Here is a 24,758-nt window from a genome sequence, read left to right on the forward strand (position 1 = left end):
TTGTTGTGATGATTTATTACAGAATTAAAAATCGCTCACACAAGCTGCAAAACAACTCTTCATATAATTCAATCATTCCATTTCAAAATGATCAATTTTCTCAAAATCGGTCCAATGCACAAAATCTAGTGAAGCGCAGACGTAGAAATCTGTGATGGAGAAGTTACACAATTATTCTTTTTAAGACATCCATAGAAAAAAATCTCTCAGTGAGCAATAAAAATCTTCCATGCGCTAAAAATGTGTGTCACAGTGACGACAAAGTGAGGACGGTATAAGTTACTCATTATAGACTGTAGTTCACATTTATTCAGAAGATGAAATATCATGTATTCAGACGATGTGTGGATGAATGGTGGATTTAATGGCATTGTAGCAACACAGGATTAAACTGAAACCATTTCATAGAGTGAAATCTATGTCAAGACAAAAGAAAAATATACATGATATATGATATATACATTATAGAATAGCCTACTTTAAAATGTAGTCCTTTCCAGTTTAGCCAGTAAATATTTCCCCGTAAAAAATTACAAATGATTCTGAAAAAATGCTTCGTGTTAGAGAGTTTTGCCGTTTTCTGGGTTTACAAAATATGTAATCTCTTTAAAAAAAAAGTTAATAAATGTAAATAAAAATTATTCAAAAGGTAAAATCTCAGCTTCCACGTCACATGGTTCATCCCGAAACAGATAGCTGGGAGAATAAGAGATTTATGATTGTCTGGTTTCATCGAATCTGTCTGATACTGCAGTTATTCTTAGAGAGATGTTTTTTTTTATTTCAATGTAGAGGAGCTGGTCATTGAACGTAGCACGATGATTGACTCCTCGTTTCCACAGGCATCAGATCAGGGGTCAGAGGTCAGAGGTCAGATGTCCACACACACAGAAAGAGAAAGAGGGGAAACATCTTCACAGGGCATAAATAGCGACATGCACACACACATACACACTCTCACCGTGGTCCAGTTCTCTTTCATTGGCATATTTCATTGTTAGTAGCAAACGATAATATCTGGGTTATAATAACATGACGAGTAATAAGAAGAATACTATATTTTACAGGATGGCTTGAATTTTATCTGCTGCCAATAGTTAAACTGCTCCTTTAATTTCTTTATAATAAAAAACATTCTCTTTTTAAGAATCGCTATGATAAGAAGAATCTGTGTGTATATGTAAGTGTGTGTGTGTGTGTGTGTCAGGGGGAGTCAGGGGCCCTATAGGTTGCTGAAGAGTTCATTTTTCTTGGTCCAGTCCATGGGTGGCGCTCTCTTGCTGGAGCGTTTCTGGTGAGCGAGCTCTTTGACCTGCTGCAGAGTCAGGTTGAGAGCGGGGATGGCATCTGTCATCAAACCCTGGAGGGTGAAACACGAACATGCTGCATCTTTTGTTTTTTTAATTGCATATGATTATTGTGCTGTAGCGTCTTCTGAGACGTACCTCAGGTGGGGTGTTTGCGGGCGGGGTTGTGAGTGAGGTGTTGGAGGAGGCGCTCGACGGAGAAGGACTGATCGACAGCTTCGAGTCCCTCTCTGCCTCTTTGGGTCGTCTGCCGTTCGCCTGGGGACACAGATGCATCAGCATTGCTTTATCACATGTGACTGGCAGAGTTGGCACATTTTCCACCAGTAAAAGTGAGAAGCAAGTTTAGGGCTGGACAATATGGACACAAAACATTTTATAAATCTGATGAATTATTGAGATATTAATCAATATGTACATTATTGATATTATTTAATTGCCCAGCCCTAAAACAAAGGCTCCGGTTCAATGGGGGAAATGATTATCCTTCTTTTCTTGACTTGGTGCAGTAACAGACGTGTCCACAGAGAGGCAGGCTTGGATTTGATTTGATCTTGTGTCTTGGTTGTTTCTCAATAGTTACACCAAACTTCTAGTAGAAGTTTAATGTAATTTACAAATCTGTTTATTGAAGTCACTATAAAACTTAAAGTAAGTAAACATTTCATTTAGTCCCTGTGAAGCAGCAGTGAGGACCTTAGTGAGACTGTGGGAATCTATTTGTCATGTATTTCTTTAGAGGGTTGTAGAATCAGTTAAAACCCTCATTGGGAAACGTCCTGCATCTGTTGTGGTTGAATTACTCATCAAACCGCTCATCGGGTTTCCTGTTCTCTGTTTTCTGTGGAGCTGGTAATGTTGCAGGATGAGGCGCTCTACAAAAACCACATCTCTCACCTCACAGACGACCACAGCCCGACCTCTCACATCCCCCCTCCCTCTCAGCTCCTCAACCTTCTAACCAGCGTCTTGTTACGCAAAGTTTTGCGGAACATGTAACTTCACTGGTGCACGTACGGCCCCTGGACTAATGGAAAGCTAGGGTCAGGCCTCACTTTGCACATTTGGAGAAGGAGTTTCGTTTAGAGTTTGTGTCCTGGGGTCTTAATACAAGTCTGGAATGATCTGATCTTATTAAGACTAATTTACATAATAGTCTAGAGAACAAGACACTCAGGTAACATGAGAGACCCCTAAAAAGCATTCCTGTGATGCCCCTGACGACTAAGGAGAGCACCTGCACACACACAATCTGTTTTTCTTGGAATCCACAAATGTTCGGGTTCGGACTTTTTGTAAAACACATTTGTTCTCTTTCTGGGATAAAGTTTGATGAGAAGATAGATACTATTCAGGTAGAGACACTAAATATACACCTGCACCATGAGGTCACCTGATAGGTCACGTGACTGCCCAAATTACAAAAAAAAAAACCTACAATATATAGATATATATATTTCTGGCCTTCTGGTTTTCTTCGCTATATATAACAATATGAAGCCATTTAGCTTAGCTTAGCAGTTTACTCTGCAGTGGTGGTGGCGTTGCAACATTTTGGGGATTACACCCAAATACTACATGAGGATTAAAATGAAGCTGCTATTCTCCGTGCCTCTTTTATTCTCAATCTGATGACTGATTGATGAGAAACTTTATTGATTGAATAATTAAGACTGTCTTTATATTCTCCATCCTTGGTCCCTTTAAATAAGTTAATGGAGTTGTAGCTGGGTGGGGTTTTCTCGACGCACAGTGAACACCAGAGTGTTCAGACAATCACAGGAAAGTGTTCCCAGTACACGTCTCTGTGATTAATAACTCACTTCACCAGCCTCTCACTTCTCTCCTCGAATGGCACATGAGGAAAAAATGCAGCGAGTTACTTTCAAACACCGTTTGACCTTGGCCTGCTGGGCCGTGTATTCAAAGCAGGAGGCGGAACTATTACTGTCGTCCGTTCTGCCAGGAAGGAGAGGCTCCTTCGGTGAAGAGGGAAGTGGTTGCTGTGGGAGACCGACAGCTCCTCGCACACTTCAAAGTTCTAATCCCACTCATGGCTTCGCTCTAAAGCCAAATCAAATCATGGCGCTGTGTCTCTCTACTCTGTGTGGTGAGTTTGCTTACCTTCTCCTCCATTCCTCCATTGATGACAGGTTCTGGCAGCGGACCTGAAAACATGCAAACGACACAAGAATCAGTCATGTCATCCAAAAATAAAACTCTTTCTGTCTCTCTCCGTCCGTCGGCATCAGCGTCTTCCTGCCCCTCACTGTGTCATGATACCTGCAGTCCTGCACCATCAGAGCACAGAGCTCCACTCTGCTGGGTCAAGAGTCTTCTCTGCAGCTCACCTTTCATTCCTCCGACACCTGCTCTATTACATAGCCCAGGTACGAGCACATCATCTATTATTCACACGTGGATCATCCTCTATGAGATGCTGCTCCTCTATAGTCCTCTGACTGTACCTCCCCCTCCTCCACCTTCTCCCATGAAGCTTCAGGCCTTCTGCAGATCACATATCTGCAGTTTGACCTCATCAGAAACTCGCTGACATTCCTGTGAAGCCACGTTTAAACAGAAACCCTGGTCACAGAGGTCTGGAATATCCCTTACCTTCCATCCCTGTGTGTGATCCTCCAAAGAAAAGTGTTTAGAGATGATAATGAGCTACTATGGCAGACAGCAGCTGCTCCTTCCAAGTTAATCTGAGAATCGACTCCTCCTCTGGTCTTTGCAGTGTTTGAGTGTGTGTGTGTGCGTGTGTGTGTGTGTGAGTATGAGTGAGTGTGTGTGTGTGTGTGTGAGTATGAGTGAGTGAGTGTGTGTGTGTGTGAGTATGAGTGAGTGTGTGTGTGCCCCTGATTCTGATAGGAGCCTCTCCAGGTCCTAACAGAGCTCCAGCTCCAGCCTGAGAGGCCACTTGGAGTGAGCGCCTTGGAAACCAAACAAAGGCGCCATGCATGTGTGTACGTGTGTGTGTGTGTGTGTGTGTTGAAGACGGAGAGTCAGTGTAAGCAGGTGCCCTCTGAGTGGGCAGCATGTGAAGTGCAGGCAGTTACCTGGGCAACACGTCACTGGAATCTCTCCGGTCACTAACACATCTAACTACAGCGGTGGAAAATAGAAGTGCAGTTTCTCCAGTAGTGAACTTAAAGGTCCCATATCTGACACCTTTCAGTTCAGACATCCAAAAGAAGATAAATCTGGGGTTTCAAGCACTAAAAAAATCATCTCAATGTAGTTTCATATCTCATCTTCCATTTAAAAGAGAGGCTCAGAACCTGGATCATCGTGATCATCAACAGTGATGCAGCCTCCAGCTCAAACCCGAGACCATGGTGTCTATCAGGCAGCAAGGATAGAATAAGGTAAAAGGGAAGGCCAGTGCATGGAAGGAAAGGCTGCTGGTGGCAGCGTGACAGAGGAGTGCGTGAGGAAATTGTGGCAGAAATGTGCTTTGCGAGGGCAGCAGCTATGAAGAAGCATAATCCATAATCCAACAATCAGAAGAAGAAAAAAGTTGAGGCTGAAGGAATAAGAGTCCTAAATAGAGATAAAGAAAAATACTGCAGATTTCAGATTAATTAAGAGAAACCAATCTCACTTTCTATACAAGAGGAGACCTTTTAGTACAATTTAAGGTACTTCCCTTGAGTACTTCCCCTCGTACCCTGGCTGTTGCCGTGGCGGCCGTGTTTTGATGAGGAGACTCAGTGCACAGAGGCACTCGAGACATTTGTCCCGAGCACAGGTGCACAAACCACCTGCCTGAGGATCAGCTGCCGGACGGAGAAGGGTCGCCTCTCAAACACAAACCCAATTACACCCTGTGCTAGAGCTCCCCCTGGGGGGTTTACTGGATAAACCAGGAGCTGTGTTATGTCAGAGGGCCCTTGAGCAAACCCCAGAACACCAACCACTTAATAGGATTCCAATGAGATCATTGTGGAGAGAAGAAAGGATTAAAAGATTACACATTTAATCAGTTGTGTATCTGTTTGTTAAACTTAAAGGTTCATCACTGAACTGTGCATTCACTGGGACTTTCAGCTCCAACTGGTGACCTTCATCAGAGGAATTTTATATTTCACAGCCCTATACGACCACTTGTTATCACATGATGGAAAAGTTATACTTAGGTCACCATCTCCCCGCCGATGAAGGCCACAGGATGCTGCTGAAAGAACACTTCCTTTAAAATGACCTTCTAAACATTTTTTCAATCAAACTATTCAGTCGTTGATTTATCATCATTTTTAGCTTCAATGTTTAATATTAAAACTTCTGTGAGAGAGATGTGAGTTTAAACTTTCACACGTTACAAACGATCTCAGTCTGATCTGTCTGATCCCATCTATTTATGTCTGAAAGATTAACTTTCTCTACAGGACATCAATGTGGGGTGGGGGCAGGAAGTGGCTCAGTCTGTCTGTGTTTCTTGGCAACGAAAGAAAGCAGGAGAAAAAGGGAGAAAGACTGGAAGAAATAATGGAGGAGAGAGAGGCAGAGCCATCAAAAGGACAGGCTTTTAATCTACAGGAAAGGAGAGGAGACGACGACGTCTGTGCGTGTCGCTGTTTGCAAAAGTGGAGTGAAACAGTACGAATCAACTTCCTGTGAGTGGAGGTGTGCGTCCTCTCACCGGTCAGGTGGTCCACGGTGGGGGCTACTCTGCACCTCTTGAAAAAGTCGTCTGTGTCGGCGTCCACCACCAGCAGCCGGGTCTCGTTTCCGCCGGCTTTAATGGCGGCCACTACTTGTGAGTGTGTCTTCCCCTCCACCGACACGCCGTTCACCTGAGGAGGAGAGGAAATGGTGGAATTAGGGTTTTTAGAAAAATTGCGGTATAGCTGGATATCCTTCCAAAAAGGTCACTGGTGTTTTTTGTTTTTTTGTCTTTGTTCCCACAGAGAAGTGAACAAACTGTTCCATCACTGTCAGGAGTTCATTCTCAACATTATCACTCTGTCTGCCAGAGGCTCCAGGGCAGGAAATCCTGTGTGTCCACACATAAATACACGTACGCATGTACACATACGCTGACTTTCAAACAGTAACTAGCAAAACAAACTTTTAGGGCTCAATGGTCGACTCTTTACTCATTGTACACTAAGTGTTTAGAGCTTTCCTGGTATTTCACCGACAGTGTAACGGCTACTTTTTAGCTTTATGGCAAATCAACATGTCAGGTTGCTCCATCCCAGACCAGCTGAGTGTTGTGGGATAAAATCTCCATGGGAAAGCATGTAAGAAATGTCTCGAAGGGTGTGTGGGTGTGTGTGTGTGTGTGTGTGTGTGTGTGTGTGTGTGTGTGTGTGTGTGTGTGTGTGTGTGTGTGCTTAGGTCATAGGGCGGCCCAGCACATCTAAGGCAGCCTCACAGAGGAAGCTGGACAATAGCCGCTCGGCCAGTAACAGTGGTAACAATGGTCGTCCGCTCCCCACAAAGCCTCGCTCCCCAGTGGGTGGCGTGGCTGTCTGGGGCCCTCTGGGGGACTGAAACCCCCTCACAAGACTCTAACACAGCCCTGAAACTTCTTTTTAATCCCTCTGCCCTCATCCCCCTCTCCGATTCTGTGTCACTCACATTCACGTGCTGGGGGGGTGAAATGTCATTTAGGTAGGAAGCCAAAAGGAAGCGTGTGTGATGGTCCTCTCTGAATGAGTCAGAGATGCTCACTGTGAGTTGCTTCTGCCGACTCAATAACAGTGGGAGTGATTGGTTGTATGAATAGTAACCACATGGCCCAGCAATTCTGAGTGAAAGCACAGACATGTGATCTGTGTGGGACCTGGAGGGACTGAATCCCTCACACTGCAGCATCACTGGTGAAGAACAAACACTGTGAGACTCAACAATAACGGTGTATAGACGTTATTATAGGCTACACTCAGCAAGTACTTTTACTTTTAATGAACTTTCTTACTTTTACTCAAGTAGAAAAGTTAATGTGGTATTTTTACTTGAGTACATTTTTGTGTCTATTTATTTGTCTGCTTGTTTATCTATTTACTCAAAGGTACAGTGTGTAGAATTTAGTGATATATAGTGTTGACGTTGCATGTTGCAGCTGAACACCCCTCACCTCACCCTCTCCTACCAAACATGAAAAAGAACCTGTGGTAGCTTCAGTTGTAATAAAAACTCAAAGGGGTTTAGTTTGTTCAGTCTGGACTAATGTAAAAAACATGGCGCCCTCCGTAGAGAGGGTCCCCTCGATGTAAATATAAAGTATTTAAATATAAATTGACTTTTCTGGTGTAAAGAAAACTACAATTCATACAATTAAGATGAAACAAACTAGTGAAAACATCATGAGGATTATTCTACATTCAATTTCTACCAATAGTTCCCTTTAACCTAAATCTTACACACTGGACCTTTAAGCTTAACATACACTCACACTGTTTAAACCAGTCTACACTGTACAGATGTGGGCAGATCAGACCCCAGACCAGTTAACAAGCAGATTAATCCAGCGTGAGGCCGCGTACAGTGACAGTCACAACCAAGTCCCCTGGTGGATTTAAGACCCCACACAGCGGCTGCTAGTTCATATCACATTCCTCTGAACACACTTGACCCAAACACTGAGTACAGGGTGAGCACCAGACCTGTGCATGTGGATTACTCTGATATTATTAATGTATAATTACATAACGAGTCTTAACGTTATATTATCTAGGTATGATGTAATTACAAGACCCAGCCTGCAGTCACAGGTTTAAAATAAACATAAAATCATAGCATGTGTGAATATTTTTATTTATTTGAGAATTATTTTCTCTGAGACAGTAAACAGACTTTCTCTCATACTTCACAGAAGTTGAGTCTGATTACACGTCACTCCATTCTTCTCTAAATTTATCCCAATAAAAAAAATACCCAAGGCTGTCTAGAGAGGAAGTATGGCAGACTAATCAGGATATGTGTATATATATATATATGTATACAGTATATATATATTAGCATGGATATTTTAAAATAATAACAACTTAGTCAATAACCAGTTACTTCTTATAGAAACTAATCTGTGCCTAACTTCCTTAAAACTGCCCTGGACTTAAATGAGACCCTGAACGACTTGTTAGTCAATAAATGATATTTCACACACATACTGTTTTTTAAAAAAGTTATTCTTAATAGAGTTTATGGTTAAACTATAAAATATTAAGGCTCAGCTACATTTCTTTGTTATAAAGGTTTGATAACGACATTTTAGGAATCTTTGCCAAATTTTAGCATAAATATTGACCTAATATGTTGGTATCCGAATGTTTTTACCCCCTAATATCGGTTTTGACATTAATATCTAAATCTACATCGGTTGGGCTAATTTTCATATGTGATTTTACATTCGTGCACAGTATCGAACTCTGTGCAAAGTCCTCTAGACTAGAAAATCCTCTCACCAGAACCAATTATATGTCTCACTTCATACTGTCTTACAGCCCTGTATGGTCTCTCAGTGCTCCAGTGTTGACCTCATTAAAGTACCTGTACTATTCTGTCCTTTGCCAGCACGCCTGCCCTCTCTGCTGGAGAGTCTTCATCCACAGCTCTGATGTACTGGCCCGGCCGCGCCCGCTCGCTGTGCAGGTTGAAGCCATATCCGTTAGAACCTCTCTGGATCAGGCACAGCCGCGGCCGCAGTTCGGTGCACACCTCCTGAAAGACGCCGCACAAGAGAAATCAGGTATGTTAATATGATGCATGTGACATTTGAGAAAGTCGCTAGCTTTTAAAAATACCTCCACCATGTGAGTCTGCTCAGGGGCAACGAGAGGCACAAAGATAACGGAGAGCTCCATTGAATCGTTAACCATGAATATGAAGCCGAGGTTGAACATGCAGGTGGCTGCTGCATGCTGATGTGTGGTGCTGTGTGTTTTTAACCATTGTGAGTAAACTGAAGCTGCTGTTTGACTCCTCGTGACTCTGACTGCTGCTCGCCAGGAAGGAAGAGGTTCTTTGAGGCATGTGATTGGAGGAGTGCTGGGAAGGTTTGTGGAGAATTTGGAGGGGGGGAGTAGAGGAAGGGACTGGTTCCGGTGTGGTCCGTAGCCGCGCTCGCTCCAGGCTCCAGCGAGGACAATGGGAGCTGGGCGTTGACCTCTGACCGCCTCCCCTCGCCCTGTCTCGTCCAGTCCCAATCTGGGATGGCAGGAAGAGTAAGAGCCGTATTGTCATCCAGGAAAAAACTCCAGCTCGATCCCAGAACCTCCCTTCCGCAGCGTGGATGAAGCAGCTGCTTTATTTAGCAGATGGAGCCTCGGTGGCTTTGTCATCAAAGAGGTGGAAACACGGTGGACACATCGACATACAGGAGAGAATGGGAGGCTTGGCTGGTCACGATAATCTTTGTCAGCGTGGCCGACCTGACGCTCCCTCGACATCAGAGCGGCTGCTCGCCCGCCCTCTGTCAACTGAAGACTTAGAAGACAATAAAAGTTGATAAATAAGCATGAGTGAGTCACTTTCTACATGACAAACACTGGCAGGAGCCACTTCAAGACATAAATAAACTGTGGACGTTATAATAACCGAGGCTGTCTGACTCAACATTTTCTCTCATACACAACCTGACACCAGCATTGACTGATGGTCACTCCAGGGTATTATGCAAGTCCATTGTTCTGAGCTAACACCCCACCCACCCTTGCCAGGTCCACCAAGAACTTCTTCCTCAATCCTTTCGGAGGCTTCATTTTAAGATTGATTGCGTCAAAGTGGCGCAACTAGACTAACCCCAACTCGAAGGCTCGAAATGCAGCCGATAAAATCCATCCCCCTCCGAGCACCGGAGGGTCCACTGGTTGGTTCCTTCCCATCCCAACACATCCCAGGAGTCACTTTTGTGTCAAACTATTTTTTATGAAAGTGATGGCTGCAGCAAGCGAGGCGAAAACATTAGAATAATTTACTTTTATATGTAAGTACTCAGCGGTGAAGGTTCAGTGTGTAAGATTTAGGTGAGGCCGTTTGCACTGTCGTCCAAACTGGACAAACTAAAACCTTTTGAGTTTTCATGACAACAAAGTTCACCACAGGTTCTCCTTCATGTTGGGAAGGGGAGGGTGAGATGAGGAGTATTCAGCTGCAACCTCTAGAAATCACTAAATTCTACACACTGAACCATCTGGTCATTTGGTTATTATTTTAATTTTGATTATCGATTAGATTATGTAGATCATTTTTTTGGGAGTTGTGTGTTGTGTCGTTTTTATATCAAGTATTTATTTAGTTATGTTTGACTGTTGGTTTGCAGGTATGAAGAGCAGCAGGTCAATCAGGGAGAGTGACAACAGGTTTGCATGATCAGGTCTCTGAGACAGGAGGAGCCGGGCAGACTCAAAGTGACAGAGAACAGGTGAAGTGTGTTGCATTGGATTCAATTTGAATCAACCTATTGCATTTATCTTCTGTATTTGTGCAGATGGATTGAATTGTGAGGTCAGCAGTAACCCAGAGTCCAAACTTGGTTTTGCCTTGAGTGTGGTTTCTGTTTGTCTTTCTGTTTAGCTCTCCTCATACTTACCAGCGCAGGTGGTAGGGTCCAGGTAGGTGAGGCTATAAAGCAAAAATGCCAGTCAGTAGTGAAGGGAGGGAGGGAGGGAGAGAGAGAGGAGTTGGGAGCTTGTGGGGAGGCTGCAGATTGTTCTGTGTTCTTTTTCTTTCTCTAGTATGATTTAGTTTTGTTGTATTTGTTGTAGTCCCTTTATGCAAATTGTTTTACCTACTCCTGCTTCTTCAGTATTGCTTTTATTTAAGTTGTCAGTGCCAAATAGAATCCTCCACCTCTATCTGGGGGTTACGGCACCACAGCAAGACAAGCTGGTAATGCAATAATAAGACAGCGTGTCTCATTTCCACATCATCTACATAGACTGGGTCCTTCGAAGGATTCAACCCCTGGATTGAGACTCAGCTTTTAGCTTCACTTTTGGGGAGTAGTCACGTCATCCATCTTTATATACAGTCTACGTGCTCAACACAAAACATAATTACGAGGTGATTTTTTTTGGGGTCGATTTTGTCGCTCTGGCTGCTGTTAGGCGTCCCTGTGCTGGGAGAGAGGGTGAGGGAGGCTCTGGCAGCGACAACAGAGGAGGGTCTGTTTCTGTAAGGAACAGGAGGGCTGAAGAATCTCCACGCGGGTCTGAAATTTGTGGAATCTGCTGAACACACACAAGCCATGAGGAGAACCACTGCTTATCAAGTGTGTGTGTGTCCCTGCTGTGTGCCACTTGTGTTACTTGCCAACAGCAACGACAAATGTGTGAATAAGTTCTCCCTGTAACGTCACAGCTGCAGAAACACTGAGCACATTAAAACCAGAGAACATTCGGGGGACGCTCTGTAAATTACAGACTGACATCGTGACTCCTCCACATACAATCAGCTGAAGCTCGTGGCTACAACAAAACGATAAACACAAATCTGTGTTCTCTAATTTACAAGAACATAAGTACATAGTTGTTTCAGGCAGACTTGGCCTTAGTCTGAGGTCAACATTTTTATGCGTCTTCTCAGACGCTCACTGACACGCACTGATATTTACGAGTGTGTGCAATTTGATGCAGATTCAAATAAAAATCCAGATGTAGTGACGTGGTTTCATAAGGGGGCTTTGATGGAGGTACTCTATACTGCACTTTTAGTTCCTCTCTTTGTGCTAATGCTTCAGATTGAGTTTTGTGAAAGTGCATTTGTAGGAGGGCTCTAAAAATACAGTCCTCTCTTTTATTATATGCACCATGATACCTGCACTATGTCATCTCAGGATTTTCATCCTGACATAATTCCTATTTCTCACATTTTCTGAGTGTATCGCTTCAATATCAAAAGTGACATGGTTTTCTTCTGTCTGAAATGCTTCTCTCAGCGTTTGGAGAGCAACACACTCTCTCTGTGACACAAACTTTCCCTGCGATGAGGGAAGTGTTGAACAGGAACTGTTGACACATCTTCCCTCAGTTTGCTTCCCTCTGCGCTCACTCTACTTCCTGACATGAGAGAGAAATCAACACACAAAGAAACCGCAACCAAACAAATGCACAGTCACACGTACACTAACACTAACCCCTAACCCTAAGTCATGAGAAAGCACATTTACATTTATGTAAATAAAAATACATTTTAATCTATATAAAGATGAAAGTGAAATCACTGTTTGATATCTAACCAACATTACCAGGTAATAACAAGCCGCTCTGATACGGGGAGTCGCACGACCACAAAGCAAATAACGTACTTACATAAACAAAACCTGGGAACACACAATACCACGGTGGAGTCTATAGAACTGCAAAACGCAAATGGGACTAAAAAATCTAATATGGCTTATAACTTATAATTATGCTGAGTGTTATTGTTTATTGCTGTTTATTATTTCAATCATCATTATTTTTCTTTTAAAAATGCAAGAAAATAGTGAAAAGCACTAAATACAAAACCTCAACAAACTGTTTTTCAAATACTCAAAAGATAGACTTATTTTAATATCTGGTGATCGACTCTCTGATGATTGACTAATCAATTTGTTTTGGCACTAATGCAACATGTAATCTTGTGATACCTTATCTATACCAGTAACAACACAGTATGTTATTGATATACAGGCACCGGGTATGGTTGTTTGTATAGAATACAGGTTTTTGGTTTTAAAATCAATACTGAAAATTAGAGTTAGTTTGTAGAGAGATTTTGTAAAAGTGACGGCACCTCAGTATCTCCTCTTCATTCTATAATGCAGTGCTCATGGTTGTATGACTGTCGTGAACTGGGTGTGTATCATGATCTCATTGTTTATACTGGGTGAAAAGTCTGACTGTGATTCTCAGCCTTCAAACTCACTTCACATTGTTTTCATTGTGCAATGTTGAGTTTTACAGTTGAGTCAATAACTGTTTTTTTATCAACTTACACTTGTGTTAATGTTCAACCAACAGCAGCCTCCATTACTGACACTATTAACACAACCTGGGGTGATACAAAGTTAAGTAACACAGGACAAACCAAACAAAGTGAAAGCAGCCAAAAGTAAAGTTTCATCACATTCATCCCCACGGAGACAAAAGTATATTGAACCAACTTCACTCTTGTGTCTCTGCTGTTAAACAGTTCATTAAGATTCACCATCGTTCAGGCAGTGAACGTACGAGAGAGGTTTCTTCCTCCTCTGCACAGATTCTGGAGACTAAAAATAAGCAGCTGCTTTGAATACTAATCATTCCAGAACAATACCAGGGTCCATTTTAAAATTCTCAAAACACACTTCTCACTCTTTACTCACAAAACTCACTGCACCTGCTGCTTTCATTTTCTCTAAGTGTTTTCTAAGACACAAACGTTCACCGGTTCCCAGTCCAGAGGCCGATGTAGACATGTTATAAACGTGCTTCTGGAGTTCAAGTTCAACTCACAGGCTCTATGACCAAACATGGAATCATGAATATTTAAAACACAAATACTTCACTATCTGAAGATGATCGATAGGATCCATCCTCTGGAGAACACGAACGTCTTTACAAAACTTCTTGGCAATTCAATTAATAGCTTCTGAGATATTTCAGTCTGAATTAAACTGGTGTGTTGACAGACAGACTGATATTACCTTACTGAGTGCTGTGCCGCTAGCGACTGCAGTTTATTAAATATCAGCATTTACGTCAACGTTGCCCGACAGAGCACGGGCAGACAGGTCCATCATTTTTTGCCTCCGAGCTACAGCGACGGGTGAGCCACGCTGATCGATGTGCATCATCCGAGGCTCTTCTGGAAGAATTAAAGCAACAGTTTATCTCCCATAATAACCATCCATCATGTTTACCAGCCTCTTGCTGAGCCACTGGAGATTTGGTCTCTCCTGCTGATTCACTTCAACAGAGGAGGGCTGTAGCTGCGGGCCGCTCCGTCTCTGGAGCAGTTTGCATGGAAAAGAGTGTCTGTGTGTGTGTGTGTGTGTGTGTGTGTGTGTGTGTGTGTGTGTGTGTGTGTGTGTGTGTGTGTGTGTGTGTGTGTGTGTGTGTGTGTGTGTGATGCCAGAGGCTGCAGCCCTGCCACTCAGTCTGCCAGTTACTTCATATTTTCCCCCCATGCTTGGCCAGACAACTGATGTGCAACTACAGGCCTCAATAAAGAAGCACACGTGTGGGACATGTATTACTGAAGGGCTGTGTCATTCCTCCACAGCTCCTGGTCTCTGACTCAACGACTTTTTGTTTCGCAAACTCGTGACAGAAAAAAGGTCACAAGCCGAAAATGTCCGTTACTCCTTACGTAAACACCTCGCTGACATTTTTCAGCTGTTCTTCTTCAATGCAAACAGCTGCGTTTGACCGCTGATAACGTCCAGAGTGCTGCGAATCATCGGCTGAGACCTGTCACACTCAGCTGAGCTCCGCTTGCAGATGTGTCATCTAAAGCAGTCTCTCTCTCTCCCCTCCCACTGCTAACTTCATCTACCCCGTGGCTCTAACAAGCGAGGGCAGCTCTCCCATGAGTTCGGCCTCTTTGATCAGCGTAAAGAATAACCACCGAAGTGACGTGCTGCCAGGCACCGAGGTTACTCAGTGACATGACACGCCGTTGGCCTCCCGCTCCTTGTGATTGTCATGAGTAGCTTTCGATGGAGATTAACAGCCTCAAGGACGGACTTAATAAATGTTTGATGTAAACCTGGTTTCCTTTTTAACCACAAGTTTTGGACTCTTGAATGCACCGAGCGCACCACTCTCTCTGGCAGGACGGGGGTGTTGGGTTTCAAGCTGGACCATTGAACCAGCTGTGAGGCAGGCAGGGGAAGGAACAAAGCACGGCACTGTCCCCCACCCCTTCCATTTGAGGATGGGACAAACTAGTTCCACAAAAGACACCAAAGAAAGGTTCTACCGAGGGTTCCCATTACAAAAGACTCTTCATGAGAGTTGGCCTGAAATTTAAAAAGTAATGTCAGTCATCACGGTAGGAGCAAAGATAAGAACGAATGTGTGGTCTTGATTACTAAAGAGGTCGGGCCTTTCCTGGAAGATCTTCGAAAATGAGCCTGCAGGTTGTGTCTCTGCTTTTTAACTCATTATTTCATTAAATCAGCTGACGGGTAATTGTTGACCTGATCTCTAAGTAATGAGTCAACAAGTTTTATCTCCTCCACCAGTCTTCCTGTCCCTGACCCTCCACCCTTGCAGACCTGAACCCTGCATGAGGCCATCGACCTCGACACAAGTTCCTCCACCTACTTTTATGTAAGAAAACGGATTAAGAGAAAAGCGGGGAAGGCAACAACGAGCATATAGAAGTAGTGACCATTGAACACTGAAGGTTGAGTTTCACAAAGCAGAACCTTTTTTACATTTGGACAGTGTATATGAGCAAACCCCTCAAGAGGAAGGCGACCAGAAGGAATCCTGATCAGAAAACTCTTTTAGCAGAAAGGTACGAACCAGAACTACTTGACCACAGGTGAGTTCTGAAATGCAGATTGACTGGAAGATTGCATTCCTGAATGTTCCCCCCTTAAACGAATCAGTTTCAAAAGATGATGGGTTCATATCCCACCTTTCCACCAAATTTCAAGAAAATAATTCTTGCGTAGTCTCCTAACAGATAAACAAAAACTTTAATACTGACTTTTACTAGTGTTTTACAGAATATTTCTTTAGATTTCCTTAAGATGGCACCATTTCAGTAACTGTGCAAACCAACAATGTACATTTTCTGCTCTTTCTTGGTCGTACCCTAAGAATGGCATCCACGGGGGGGAGGGAGGTGAACAGCAGGAGGGGTGAGTCTATTTCAGGGTGCGCAGCGACTCATTTCCCCCTCCACCCCTGGCTGGGCGCGGCCCTCCGTCTCATTGTCCGGCCAGGGTGGTGAACCTTCAGGAGAATGGAGAGGGAAATGCAATGTAGCATTGTAGAGCCTCCGTCCAGTATCCCATGAGACCCAATCATCAGCAACCACACACACACACACACACACACACACACACACACACACACACACACACACACACACACACACACACACACACACACACACACAGGGTTCAGGTTCCATCCCTGACCTGGGCCACAGTGGCCCTGACCGTGCAGCCGGGACAGTGATGCTGTTGTTTGAACTGACGTCACTGAGTCGACTTTGTGAGAGAGTCACTGAGTCGATTTGAAAAGACGACACACCACAATAAACTGCCACCGAAGCCACCGTCAATTCTGTTCTTCCACGCTTAATCAATAAAGGAACATTGTGTTCTCTTGTGATGTGGTACAACTTTATCTTTTCTTCTCTTGAGACTTGACTGTCGTGCCTTCTAGCAGTTCCTCCTTTTGCCATTTAACGGCTGACATTTAAACGATGGCACATACGAACCTTGTCTTTGAGCGAACAGGCTGACACGAGGCCGTCCTGGAGGCCTCGGGAGTTTAAGAAACTGACCATGTAATCACAGTGTGTAGAAGTCTGCTTGTGGACCTTTGTTGCGTGCCCCCCCACCTCTTCTGTCTCTCCTCATTTCCTGCCATCGCTGCACTGTCCGAGTAATAAAGGCAAATATGCCCTAAGAACATTTTTATAAAACCATGTGTCCTGAATCCATCCCACATTCTCACAAACTGTGTGTTTACACTGCAGAACAAGAAGGGAAACTGTACACACAGTAAATAATGTAGATCACTGAGTTGGTTGTCAATGAACGAATAATGTCCCTCCCTAATGGCAGTTTAGGAAACGTGGAGTTTTATAGCGTTTTAGTTTTTTAGATTTCTTTAGCTGAAATAAAACTGTTTTCCTCTAGTCCTTTCTATCTGTTTCCTTGTGCGTGCTGCCCTTCCAAACACTGAAACTAATGTAAATTGCACTGTGATACCAGTGTTATCTTGGGCGATGTTTAACGATAGTATTGTATCACGAGTTTCCCTGTGATTCCCACCCATAAGACACACAAAACCATCGAACGTCTATGAAAGCTGCTGGAGGAGCGTGTCTAAAGAAGCAAAAATACCAACACAACAGAGACTCAGGCATCTGTCTGCAGTTTATAAGATAAACAGGGGTTGAATGTGAAAGGAGTGAGAGGATAAACTTTAACTTTGATGGTAAAGTAAAAACTTGTAGAAATGTTTGTACATTTTAAAGCAAGAAAAAGGTTCTAGAATGTGAGGATTTATTTGTCTTTATTATATCAAAGGTTTCAGATTTGGGACAATTTCTCAGATGAAACAAACTATTTGAATAACATCAATGATTAATAGCTTCATTGACTAATCTCTGCACCATTGAATAACTTCCTCTGTATAAACGGTGGCACACATCACCCAGTCCAACCCAGTCCAACCTCCCAGCTCATACGTGTTTTTTGTCTCATACTCAAACATTTGTAAGAAAACAAGTTGCACTAATACATTCATAAATGTTAAAAAACCAATGAGGCACTCGACACCCACCTCCCTCCCCACCTCCCTCCCCACCCTGTCTTGTCTAGTGGGCAATTTCCCTTGAAACACACAGCCCAGTGTCAACAAAGAGCAGAGAAAGGAAGGGTGACACCCAAACTTTCTTTCACGCACCCACACACACACACACACACACACACACACACATGCATGTGAACACGCTCACACAGAACAAATACAAATGCAACCAATGCCAAAACGAATGAGAAAAAGGACGAATCATGGTTTGTATCTGATCCTGTCAGACAAACACACTGACACACACTCCATTACCCAAACACAGCCGGAACAATACCTGGCTTTGTCAAGATGGCTTCAATGACAACCAGCAAACTGTCAGCTGGAGACCATGTTTACTTTGAACCATGACTCACAGTCTGCTGCTGGAATGACGCACTATTAGACTAATGTCTCTTATGTATATTTTATGCTGTGTGTCGAGTTTTTATCGCAAATTGAACCGTTGCATTAACAGTGATGATGAGGGAGTTCATCGAGCCTTAACACTTATGACTTTAGCTGCTGGACCTCTAACTGCAGGAGCAGGGGTGGTGGTGGGAGGAGGATCGAGACGATGAGGCGGGGGGAAGGGGGAGGGGATCTTCCACCAACAACAATGACAGGAAATCAGCAAAAATGTCCTGGGGTCTGTGCACAGGCCAAGACTCCCACAGACACGGCAGAAGTCAGCCAGAAACACACCCCTGACCATCCTGGCTCAAATAGCTCACGTAGGCGTGGTCATCTCTGCCGCTAATGCATGACAAATAATCGCTGAGGGTTATTCTATTAACAGAAAGTCTCATCCACAGGCCGTCCCTGAAGCCATGACACCAGATATCAGTGAATGTGAGTTTGATAATGGTCGATTGTAAACTCTCCAGACTCAAGTCTGCAGAACGAGATGTGACAGAGCACAGATAAGAACGTCACTTTGAGGGGATGTTGTCCCCTTTTGTCCCATAAATTACAGACAAGTATTCAAACCCTCGGCTGAATCATTCCTGCAGCGTTCTGCCCCTGTGGGAAAAAGCTTTTTGACTGTGACTGTGAAAACACATGGTTAAGTTCAGGGTTTGCTTCAGGCGACACACACATACACACACACACTGACTTGACTGACGGACCATGGACAGCCCATAAAAACCAGTTAATAAGACCACTGTCAATCCCGACCATTCAGTGAACATACACACAAACTCAGACCGGAGCGTCGCACAACACAACAGTGGATGAAGGTGATTTGTTTCGGGATAACACTCCCAACCCACGCTCTCTATGTAAAGCTAAGCATGTGTGGTGAATGCAGTCCAAGCTTTGAGCTCTTTAATTACTAGGTTTTATATGAGAGTGCAGATTAGAGGAGAGAAACGATAACCAACAGAGAGGATGGACTAAAAAAAGTCGTCCTCTGTCTCGATGCTGTACATTCAAATACACACTCATAGAGGGTCTTACAAACACACACACACTCTCTTAGAAAGACGTGCCTACGCACCAGATCTCATCTAGCCACAGTCAATTTCATCCGACACAAGCGCTCTTCCTCTCCTGTAATTAGTGTTTAAAGACTGCGGCTTATGTAAGCAGCCTGCAGTCACAAGGAAGACTCCCAAAAGCTTCTCACCCTCACACTCTCCGAATGAATCACTGCCAAAAAAAACAAGCACAGTGTGATGCTGGAAAAATACATTTTGGTGGTTTTAGCAAAATTTATATTTGTGTTTGAGACGCTGCTCCATTTTATTAAAATTATTGAAAAAATATAGATAGATAAATCAGAAATAAATAAAAATATATTAAAAAGTACAAATGTGTATAGAGGCTATATGCTTCCTCAACCATAATTAAATTGTTAATTGACCAAAAACAAACCTCCTCAGTGCCCATCATACCTAACAAAACAATCACAATGTGCAAATAAATGAAAACAAAGAAGCTGGAATCAGAAAATTTGACGATCAAAACAACCTGTCAATCAATTGATCATAAGTAACTCCCTATAAAACCATCTCCGGCGTGAATTTAAGAAAGATGGAAAAAGCACAAATGTTTGGAGCTGAGAAAGCGTTGCCACTTCACTGTGTGTGTGTGTGTGTCTACTCCACCAGTAGAGTAACATTTTACTGCCTGGTAAACTTAACAACGACCTTTGGAACCGATAATGTGTTTTGTGTACGCTGACGACAGCAGGACTTATTTTCTTCCCAGGGCCGAACTCCGCGTTTTGATCGCTGCTCATCTATTTTCGCACCTCCTCCGTCTCACATTCGCCTACCTCCTTCCTCACACTTGCATAGCCTCCACATGGATGGCACACACAAACACACACACACAAACACATGCACACGACATCAGTGTGTCCATGGCGACATTGAGCCAGGCTCCTTGGTTTCCGGAGAGGGGCGTCACTCTTCGATCCCTCTTTAGTGTGGCTTCAAAGACGAGGCCAGACAGGCAGTGTGCAGACGACTGCTGAACTAACACAGGGTCGTACATGAGTGTGTTTGTGCTGCGGGAGCTTTGCAAAGATTCTGTCACTGTGCTTGTGTGTGTGTGTGTGTGTGTGTGTGTGTGTGTGTGTGTGTGTGTGTGTGTGTGTGTGTGTGTCACTGGCCCAGGCCACAGGACTCGGGCACAGGAATGCCGGACAGGATGTAGGGAGAGAATTCCAGAAAGACTGGAGTCAATGCAAAACACACCCTGAAGTGCCTCTGAGTGTAACACAGAGACACAGAGACTGTAAAACCTCGTCCCTCGAGTCCAATTTACACTCTCACACACTCGGCTGTGTCTTCTTCTGTCCCCAGGTAACTTCCTCAGCGTCTGAAATCTTGATTTTCTGCACACTGTACACACTGTGCCTTTACTTGAAAAAGAAAAATGACAAAACGGGTTCGCTGCTCAGCACAAGTTTGAACTTCTCTCTGCTCTGCACGTGTGACAGTCTGGGAGGCTGCATGCTGAAATGCAAATGCAAGTGGTGAAAATGCATTCGCTGTTGTTTGTTTCAACGTTTGTTTCGCTCTGGTTTGCGTGCCAGTGTGAACCGTACCGCCACGGCTCCATTAGTCCATCTGTGGAGAGTATCGAGGGTAAACACGGGAACAATCGCTGTATATCCTGAAGACAAACAACACAACCTGGCAGCGCTCAAGTGCTGTGCACAAGTGTGCGACTTAGGAAAATCTTTTTTAAAAATACCAGAAGCATAACTCCCATGAGGCCCTGCATGGCTCTGGATATGTGCACGCTGTCATTACATTATGAAAAAAAGACTAAATGTCAAACACTGTACTCAGTAATGACAGTGGGAGATTTCAAATGAGGAGACAGGACATTTATGTTTTTCTCTGAACATCTGTGTTCATATGAGACAAGTGTTATGGTCCTTCACTTATTAATGTTAAAATTAAGAAGAAGAATATTCACGACGAGGATCGAGCCAACAGAAGATTTCTTTGAGGTGATGACAAAATCCACATTAATCCAACAGAAAATACCTTTTCAGTATCTCCTGACTCATCATCACTTGACCTTCTATTTCAAAGTGCAATGATCTGTAAGTTTCAGGAAATCACTTAAAATGTGCACAGCTCAGCAGCAGCTACTTCACAGTATCACATCATGTAGCACAACTTCATTTGGGGTCATTTTCACCCCCAACAGAACCTACAAAGCTCTCAGGCCTGATAGAGGCACAAAAAGGACAGAGTGACAGAGACAGATCCACAAAGGAGGATGAAATGAGGAGAATGAATCTCGGCTGGGTCTCCTCCACCTCTTTGTTTGTGCTCGCTGCTGGCCGTGCTCCTCTCCCCACCTTACAGCAATGTACCGAGGAGGGGGAGTCAGCCACGAACAGAAACAGCCTCGGGTGTAAACATCCAGGATGCAGCAGCGAGGGGCACAGCTGTTCCGGACTGGAGAGACCCTCGTCTCCTCGAGTGTTTTCTAATGAACATGGTGGTGAGTTTACAGACACACAGCTTGGCAGGAGAGAGGAGCAGACACGGCAACAAGTGGCCACTGCGGCGTGAGACTGTGCCCATAATGTTTTACAGACAATGATCAAAGGATGAAAATCTTATTTTTATGGGATTCATTTAGGGAATGACACTGAACTATTTCCTGTTGTTTGATGTGGAGTGTTGGGCACTGTCAGATATTTAGTTCTGGTCTTTCTTCACCCAGTGTTTTCCCTGTGTCTGTTGATGACTTTATGTTAAACCTCACGGCATCACTGCAACAACAGAAAACACAGTGACTTCACATTTTTGACCATTTGCCCTTTGAGGTTGCACAAGAGGAACTCACTTGTTCCTTGAGACTTAAGTGACACAGAAGTTTGACTCACAGAGGGAACAAGTTATTAGACATCACCTTTGACAGAAGAATGATTTCTGGGCTGCACAAAGCGTAGTTTTTATTGCTCCAATTCTCTCCTCCCTTTATTGGCTGCCAGTTAAATTTGGGATTGATTTTAAGATTCTTTAAATAACTTAAAGCTCAGCACGGTCTGGCCTCAATTTATGTCCTGGAGCTAACTCCCTGCGCTCCAAGCTGTAATCTAAGATCCATAAGAATAACAATTTTAGTGGTTCCTAAATCAAGGCTGGAAATTTCGGGTCGGAATATACTTGCTGTCAACTTCGCAGACAAGTACCAAAGATGGCTACTTTGTGTGTAGCTTGTGCAAGTCCTCAGAAACTAACATACACAAGATGCAAAACACATGTAATAGGTCACAGGGCAGTTGCAAGTCTTTGACAGGACCTGTGGGATCTTGATTTTGAAAAAAGCCAAATCTTGATGTCTTCAAGAGTCGCCATTGTTTACTAGAACTGGCACAACGATTGGTTGGAGAGCTGAACACTCACACTTAGTCTGAGTTCTGTGGCGTGTCCTCTACAGGAATCCTTCAGTAACAAGCACAGCACCTTAGCAAGTACTCGTGGTGAAACAGCAAGGCCTAAGGGTGACTCTTGCCACCAGGGCCCTGGGACTCTGGAATTCCTTTAAATCATTACTTAAAACATATTTTTTTACAGGAAATGCTTTTTAATGCCTGATCTTAACTAGAATAAATAGATTTTGTTTGTTTTTAATATTTCCTATAATATAATCTTTCCTTTTAATCTTGTTTTTAGTGCTGTTGACATAAACTTTTAGGACTTTTGTTATAAAACTTGTGGGGAGGAGTAGCCACTTTGACAACACATTGGCTGGTGGGCATCTTAGAGACCCTGCCCTCGGCCAGGCAGCATCAGCAGCAGAGAGGGGGCATCATGTGGATGCAGCTTCCATAATGAACCATGGCACAGAGCAGCTATTCTCTGCAGGGGAAACACCTCCAGAGTGAAATGCATTCAGCAGCTTGTAATGTGAGTGTTTGAAAGTGGTGATTGTGCAGAAGAGTGTAAGTGGAGGAGGAGGAGGAGGAGGAGGAGGAGAAGTGAAGAGGAGGAGAGCAAACTTTATCTGAAACTTTGTCTCACCTTCTCAGAGCTGATGCTCAGCTTCTTCTCGACGTGCTCGTGAATTTCCCCGTTTGTCTTCGTGGACTCCCTGGGTGTCACCTCCACTTTCTCCTCTTCTTCCTCCTCCTCGTGCTGCTGCTGCTGCTGCTGCTGCTGCTCCACCATCACCACCTCCTCCTCTTCCTCCACCTCCTCCCGCTTCTCCTCGTCGCCATCCGTCCCGTCCACCTCTTCCTCTACCACCACCTCCTCCTCCTTCTCTTCATCGAGCTGCACCGGGACTCCCTCGGTCACATACTCCTTCAGACACTTCATGTTGTGCCTCTTCAGCAGCTGCTCCGTGTCCGGATCCACCACGATGAGCTCCAGGCGGCCCGGGGTGGCTCGTATCCGGGACACGACCTGTTGGTGGGTCTCGGTCTCCACGTCCTCGCCGTTCACGAACACCAGGCGGTCCCCGGCGCGCAGCCCCGAGGTCTCCGCCGGGCTGTCGGACTCCACCAGGCGGATGAACTGGCCCGTCTTACCTTTCTCCCCGTGGAGGTGGAAGCCGTAGCCGTTGTCCCCCTTCTCCAGCGCGCACAGCCGGGGGCGCAGACACTGGCTCTTGCTCTGGCGCATGGTTGGCTTCGGTCGCCCGCTCACTGCCGCTGCTGCTCAGCCTCGTTGCTGGATCTCAGAGGAGACGAGCAGAGGACCTGCCCAGGATGCTGCTCACTGAGTAGGGGTGAGTGTGGGAATGAGTGGTACCCCTTTTGGAAAAAAAAACTCCCTACCCCCGCCCTCTGCAGGGAGATCAGTCCGTGGGAAGCTGCGGAGCTCTTCTTCTTCTGCAGCCCACAAATCACCAGTGTTTGGTCAGATCCTCGCACCTATTGGCACAGACTGAACAGAGGAGGCCCCTGAGCTCACTCATCTGAGCTTGGAGCTGCTGTCAGTGTTTAAAGTAGAGAAGCAGCTCAGGAAGAGGGAGGTGCGTTCAGGGACCAGCCCTGCTCCCCCCCTGCTCCTCCTGCTCCTCCTGCTGCTGCTGCCTGGTGTAAAGAGGCTGTGACTGGAGGAGCAAACACAAACTAACCGAATAACAGGATAAAGATGATCAGAGGACAAGACAGTGTTGGAATAGAGAGAAAAATAACTTTTAAAAATGTTGTAATAAACTTTGTATAGTGGCCCTGAAGTGCAAATCACAACTCAAAAGACACAACAACGAATCACAAAACACTGACAACCCAAAAAACACTACGACAAATGAAAACACACAACATGACAAATGAAAAGGTGTTTTTCATTTGTTTGTACATGCAGCATTTGAGCCAACTGTTCTGTAGAAACATTGCAACATCCATTGATAAAAACAGAGTTAAAAATACAACCTATGAGCAAAAATCTGTCTTTAAACTTAAAGAGGACTAATAAAAATACTAATACTACTACTAATAATAATAATATTGTGACGTTTATTGTCATAATTATCAACTGATAATTATGACCATATGGTTATGCTGATTACT

The 24,758-nt window shown here is 44.2% G+C and overlaps 1 protein-coding gene across 1 annotated transcript; it reads right to left on the reverse strand.

Moving 5' to 3' along the window:
- On the reverse strand, positions 1–24,659 carry nherf1b (NHERF family PDZ scaffold protein 1b). Its single transcript, XM_069525369.1, has 6 exons — positions 23,263–24,659; positions 8,808–8,978; positions 5,953–6,106; positions 3,432–3,475; positions 1,446–1,565; positions 1–1,360 (listed from the first exon to the last, which is right to left on the reverse strand). The coding sequence occupies exons 1-6, from the start codon at positions 23,863–23,865 to the stop codon at positions 1,223–1,225; spliced, it is 1,230 nt and encodes a 409-aa protein (XP_069381470.1). The 5' UTR covers positions 23,866–24,659; the 3' UTR covers positions 1–1,222.
- Between the last annotated feature and the right edge of the window lie 99 nt (positions 24,660–24,758).

This window comes from Paralichthys olivaceus, chromosome 5 (genome assembly GCF_024713975.1).
Source record: "Paralichthys olivaceus isolate ysfri-2021 chromosome 5, ASM2471397v2, whole genome shotgun sequence".
In the NCBI taxonomy this organism is placed as follows: domain Eukaryota; kingdom Metazoa; phylum Chordata; class Actinopteri; order Pleuronectiformes; family Paralichthyidae; genus Paralichthys; species Paralichthys olivaceus.

Excerpts from the sequence above, each read along its gene's own strand:
- nherf1b (XM_069525369.1), bottom strand. The coding sequence starts at position 23,865 with ATGCGCCAGAGCAAGAGCCAGTGTCTGCGCCCCCGGCTGTGCGCGCTG. Across the intron at positions 1,566-3,431 it reads ATGGAGGAATGGAGGAGAAG|GCGAACGGCAGACGACCCAA; the intron begins GTAAGCAAACTC and ends CTGTGTCCCCAG. Across the intron at positions 1,361-1,445 it reads CCGCAAACACCCCACCTGAG|GGTTTGATGACAGATGCCAT; the intron begins GTACGTCTCAGA and ends TTCACCCTCCAG.